This window comes from Oreochromis niloticus, linkage group LG8 (genome assembly GCF_001858045.2).
Source record: "Oreochromis niloticus isolate F11D_XX linkage group LG8, O_niloticus_UMD_NMBU, whole genome shotgun sequence".
NCBI lineage: Eukaryota > Metazoa > Chordata > Actinopteri > Cichliformes > Cichlidae > Oreochromis > Oreochromis niloticus.
Window position 1 is genome coordinate 26,005,975 of NC_031973.2, and position 6,113 is coordinate 26,012,087.

At 42.0% G+C, this 6,113-nt stretch overlaps 1 protein-coding gene across 3 annotated transcripts in view; it reads left to right on the forward strand.

Moving 5' to 3' along the window:
- LOC100710904 (putative uncharacterized protein MYH16) overlaps positions 1 to 5,541 on the forward strand; it is a 53,468-nt gene extending 47,927 nt beyond the window's left edge. For all 3 annotated transcript variants that reach the window (XM_005447932.2, XM_005447931.4, XM_005447930.4), the window contains exons 20-23: positions 86 to 256; positions 3,232 to 3,432; positions 3,516 to 3,662; positions 3,786 to 5,541. In XM_005447932.2, coding sequence (XP_005447989.1) covers positions 86 to 256; positions 3,232 to 3,432; positions 3,516 to 3,662; positions 3,786 to 3,938 — 672 coding nt within the window. In that variant the 3' untranslated portion in view covers positions 3,939 to 5,541. The remainder of the gene's footprint in view (positions 1 to 85; positions 257 to 3,231; positions 3,433 to 3,515; positions 3,663 to 3,785) is intronic.
- Positions 5,542 to 6,113: the final 572 nt, after the last annotated feature.

Genomic DNA, 6,113 nt, shown 5'->3' on the forward strand with positions numbered 1-6,113 from the left:
CATGAGATGACTCCATGTCAAAGCACGCAGCGGATTAATACAGACGAGGTCGGTAACGCTGGAAACGGATGTTCTGTTCTGTCAGCTTGCACGAGTTGGGGAGGAGCTGCGTCTAGAGCAGGAGCACACGCTCCACCTGGAGAGAGTGAAGAAAGGACTGGAAGCCCAGATCAAAGAGATGAGCAGCAGACTGGAGGAAGCTGAGCAGATGGCTCTGAAAGGAGGAAAGAAGATAATCCAGAAGCTGGAGGGAAAGGTACACACAAACATGTCAGAATGCCTGAACTGTTTCGCTTCTTTTTAGCCTCTCAGTGGTGGAGCTGTGAAGCAACTGCTCTGGGATATGTGCAGTTACTTTAGCTAGTGTGGTCACGAGTATCCCTGCTATAAGTGTCTGCACAGAAGAAGTTGCCTGTTATACTTATAAAGTAATTCAATGTGTAAAGTTGATTAATAATCAATACTGCTGTAGTTTAAATTTCTTCCAGAAGAAAATCTTGCTACTGGGCAGGTTTCATGAAAATGCTGCCTCCTGGAACTTATTTGAACGGTTACCCTAAAGTACATAAAAGGAAAAAAGTCCAACCTGCAACCTTTATTTTTACAATATAATAAGATGATATAAAAACTAATTAGAGGATTAAGGATTTATGGCTATCCATTTGCACATGCCTTTGCATGTAGCTGTTAGAGTGAATTGTTAAATGTTGTCATTTTTATGCTTACCATCCATCTTTACATTGTTTAACTGTGGGATGAAAGTAAAATGGTAAATGGCCTGTATTTATATACAGGGAGTGCAGAATTATTAGGCAAATGAGTATTTTGTCCACATCATCCTCTTCATGCATGTTGTCTTACTCCAAGCTGTATAGGCTCGAAAGCCTACTACCAATTAAGCATATTAGGTGATGTGCATCTCTGTAATGAGAAGGGGTGTGGTCTAATGACATCAACACCCTATATCAGGTGTGCATAATTATTAGGCAACTTCCTTTCCTTTGGCAAAATGGGTCAAAAGAAGGACTTGACAGGCTCAGAAAAGTCAAAAATAGTGAGATATCTTGCAGAGGGATGCAGCAGTCTTAAAATTGCAAAGCTTCTGAAGCGTGATCATCGAACAATCAAGTGTTTCATTCAAAATAGTCAACAGGGTCGCAAGAAGCGTGTGGAAAAACCAAGGCGCAAAATAACTGCCCATGAACTGAGAAAAGTCAAGCGTGCAGCTGCCAAGATGCCACTTGCCACCAGTTTGGCCATATTTCAGAGCTGTAACATCACTGGAGTGCCCAAAAGCACAAGGTGTGCAATACTCAGAGACATGGCCAAGGTAAGAAAGGCTGAAAGACGACCACCACTGAACAAGACACACAAGCTGAAACGTCAAGACTGGGCCAAGAAATATCTCAAGACTGATTTTTCTAAGGTTTTATGGACCGATGAAATGAGAGTGAGTCTTGATGGGCCAGATGGATGGGCCCGTGGCCGGATTGGTAAAGGGCAGAGAGCTCCAGTCCGACTCAGACGCCAGCAAGGTGGAGGTGGAGTACTGGTTTGGGCTGGTATCATCAAAGATGAGCTTGTGGGGCCTTTTCGGGTTGAGGATGGAGTCAAGCTCAACTCCCAGTCCTACTGCCAGTTTCTGGAAGACACCTTCTTCAAGCAGTGGTACAGGAAGAAGTCTGCATCCTTCAAGAAAAACATGATTTTCATGCAGGACAATGCTCCATCACACGCGTCCAAGTACTCCACAGCGTGGCTGGCAAGAAAGGGTATAAAAGAAGAAAAACTAATGACATGGCCTCCTTGTTCACCTGATCTGAACCCCATTGAGAACCTGTGGTCCATCATCAAATGTGAGATTTACAAGGAGGGAAAACAGTACACCTCTCTGAACAGTGTCTGGGAGGCTGTGGTTGGTGCTGCACGCAATGTTGATGGTGAACAGATCAAAACACTGACAGAATCCATGGATGGCAGGCTTTTGAGTGTCCTTGCAAAGAAAGGTGGCTATATTGGTCGCTGATTTGTTTTTGTTTTGTTTTTGAATGTCAGAAATGTATATTTGTGAATGTGGAGATGTTATATTGGTTTCACTGGTAAAAATAAATAATTGAAATGGGTATATATTTTGTTTTTGTTAAGTTGCCTAATAATTATGCACAGTAATAGTCACCTGCACATACAGATATCCCCCTAAAGTAGCTAAAACTAAAAACAAACTAAAAACTACTTCCAAAAACATTCAGCTTTGATATTAATGAGTTTTTTGGGTTCATTGAGAACATGGTTGTTGTTCAATAATAAAATTATTCCTCAAAAATACAACTTGCCTAATAATTCTGCACTCCCTGTAGCGCTTTTATGGTCCCTAAGGACCCCAAAGCGCTTTACATATCCAGTCATTCACCCATTCACGCACACATTCACACACTGGTGATGGCAAGCTACGTTGTAGCCACAGCCACCCTGGGGCGCACTGACAAGAGGCGAGGCTGCCGGACACTGGCGCCACCGGGCCCTCTGACCACCACCAGTAGGCAACGGGTGAAGTGTCTTGCCCAAGGACACAACGACCGAGACTGTCCGAGCCGGACTCCCCTCCCCAGATTCTCGAGGTTCTGGGTGGGGGGCTGTAGTGTTTTTATTACAGGCAACATCCTTGTGAAGGTCTTTTTGATGTAAGCTTCCTGCCCAGCAGGAGGTCTCACACACACACACACACACACGCACACACACATTCTCGCATAACACACACACACACACACACACACACACATACATATGCATACAGTGCCTTGTCTTCGTAACAAAGGGGGGTTATGAGGGGAGATACTATTGTTTTGTGTGAACTGTGTTCTCAATAAAAGGCAGCGAGAGGAGGCCGGATTTGGGGTCATTTTCGTGTTAGACACAGATGAGACCTCCCTTGCAAGTAAAAATGATCGATCGCTGTTGCCTTGTTTTTCGTTCACGGGAATAAGTCCTGGATGCAGCGGGGTCTGAGTTCAGACCCAACAGTAGCACACTGGCATATGCAGAAATATGACAAAACAAAGTTATGAGTTGTATGTTATTGAGTATTGGTTGTCTGGCCCGCAGTACATTTCTGCTTTTATGGAACTTTTGACAAACAAACAGCAAATTGTAACAGAGTGTGTCTTCACTAAATACTCAGTGGATAAATATGAAGCCTTCCTGCACACAATAGTAGTTATTCTTTGCATGCAGGTGAAGGAGCTGGAGCTGGAGCTGGACTCTGAACAAAAACGGCACGCTGAGACAGTGAAGACGCTGCGGAAGAACGAGCGTCGGCTGAAGGAACTGCTGTTCCAGTCGGAGGAGGACCAGAAGAACCAGCAGAGGATGCAGGAGCTGGTGGAGAGGCTGCAAAACAAGATGAAGGCCTACAAGAGACAAGTAGAGGAGGCCGTACGTCACCTCTTACTCTAAACATGTTTCCAAGCATGGTGTTTGTGGGTTTTTTGAAATAACTCACACTGCTGTCACTTCAGGAGGAACAAGCTAACATGAACCTGGCAAAGTACAGGAAGACCGTCCACGAGCTGGATGATGCCGAAGAGAGGGCGGACATTGCTGAATCAGCGCTCACCAAGATTAGGACCAAGAACAGAGGAAGCTTCGGCAAGGGATACTCCTCCGTAAGTATTCTCTGGAACAGTATATTATCAGGTGTATTACACGGTTTATTAAATAATAACTCCATGTTAGCCTCTTCTACTAAGTACTTGTTCTGACTCTAAGGCCTGTGTCTGTTATAACAGGGTTACAGCACTCCGTACCCAGGCCGAGTCCGGTCACCCAGTTCAGTGGGCTCGGAAGGCGGAGGAGAGAAGATCCTCAACGATGACGAGGAGTCAGTCAGCTCCCTTATCCCAGCCTATCTCAACTCCCTCAAGAAGCTCATGATTGATTAGGAGCATGGCTTCAATTTCACCATCATCCCCCAGAAGTGAAGCATGGTACAGTATGAAGTTTGAAACATCCAAAAGGTTCCATGGGTGGAACCTGACTTTTTTTGTGTATGCTGTACATTCCTGTTGAGTTTTCTACAATGTACTTGTGGCTTCCTCTCTGAGTATAAGGTCATAGCCCTGACACATTCCAGCTTTATATCCCCTTTTTATCCATTTATACTGTAACATTTGTATGTAAAAACTAATAAATGTATTTCTAAGTGTTCCAAATTTGCCCGTAAGTAAAACTTTATTGTGATGTGCATATATGTCTTTTATTAGGCAATCAGTTAATTCAGCAAATCTGCCATTAAATATCTAAAGAACAATCCTCAGGCTGATTCTCAGTCTGGAACACACCATTTTATATGAGATATTGTATTTGTTTAATACATAAAAAGCCAGACAAGACAAAGCATCAATGGTTACAAAATAAAGCTGGCACCCAGAAACTGCAATTCCTCTAATGGCCACATGAGGCTGTTCAAAAAGCAAGTCAATCCACTACAGACTTCCAAATCAAAATGTGCAACTTTACTGTACTGACATATATACAGCCTAGTACAAACAACAGTGTTAAAGCCTAGTTTCTCCCATCATTACATCTGTATCTTTGATCGAAAACTGTTTGCAACAATATTCACGGAATTAACTGACTAATGGGTGGTTGAGGCTATTCCAGACATTTGTGCTTTAGCAGATATACTTCTCTTTCTGTTAACATGCAGAGTTTATGGATCCAGCTTGCTAATCGAGCCTGCTAGCATTAGTACTTACACTTCCTGATTTCTTAGATTTTCACATATTTGTCACACACTCATGTTTCAGATCAAACACACGTGGACAAAAGTAACTGAAGTAAACAGAAAATACAGTTTTTACATGTTGATTTCATTTATTAAAGGAAAAAAGTAACCAAAAGCACCGGGGGCTATGTGAAAAAGTAACTGCCCCTCAAACCTAGTAACTGGTTTGAGGGGCAGTTACTTGGGATGGAGCGTTTTTCACACATTTCCAGGAAGGTCGGGATAGCTTCGTTCCTCTAGATAAATAAGCTCATCATTTAAAAACTGCATTTTGTATTTATTCAGTCTCTCTTTTTCCACTACTGCAATTTGTTTGATGATCTGAAACATGTAAGTGTGATCATCAGGAATCAGGAAACTACTTTTTGTAGTCAAGATTTCCTACATTTAAGCAAATCCGTGACAACCTCTAAGATAAATAAGGTTCAAACTGGCTGCAATATTTATTAAATCATACATGCAAGAGGCTATAGGGAAGTTTTTGAGTCCGTACATAAGTGGTGACCTAAATATAAAACACTTTTTTTCATGATTAACTTTTGCCTTATAAATGACTTCAGTCACTATCATAAAGTGTTGCTGGGGTGCTGTCAGCACATGGAGTAGTTTAGGCCATTAATGTCAGTCTATTTTCATATTTCAAATGTATCTCTGTCTGAACTTTTCACTGCCGAAACCTGTAACAAGACCTGACCAAATATGCTTTTGAATGTGAAAATGTGTTTTTTAAGGAAATAAAAGACCTTTTTCCCCATTAACTCTGTTTTCTTGCTTTTTTTTCTTCATTTTTTGGAAAGAAACGCTTTGAGACATGAGATACATATTTCCATTTTATTAATGAAAAATGACAACTTTTGGCTGCAAAAACATCTCATTTGTCTCCTTTTAGCAGTCAAGCAGTACTAAGCAGTAATACTGGACAAGAACATTTGGTATGGCAATTAGCTTCTGCAGTACGGTCACCAAATCCAACTGAAGCAAATGATTCATATTCCAAAACTCTATCACCACCGAAGCACTTCAACCTTACAGTACCATCTAAATGCAAAACATGTTGCAGCAGCACAGAAACTGGGAAGCTCAAGCTACCAGGGAGAGACTTTTTTTTTTTAGATACCTGCAGATAAGAGAATATATCAGGAATTACGTACAGGGCTTTGAGAGTCTCAACATTTCCGGTCTCGACAAGTGTCTCCAATACAGCTCCATCACATCTGACCTCTACTGCGGTCAAGTGACACTACTCTTACGCATATTACGGTATGGATGCCGACTGGCTTAGAAACGCAGTCTTTTGTGTCCTGACACTATTTAACTTCACAATCCACTC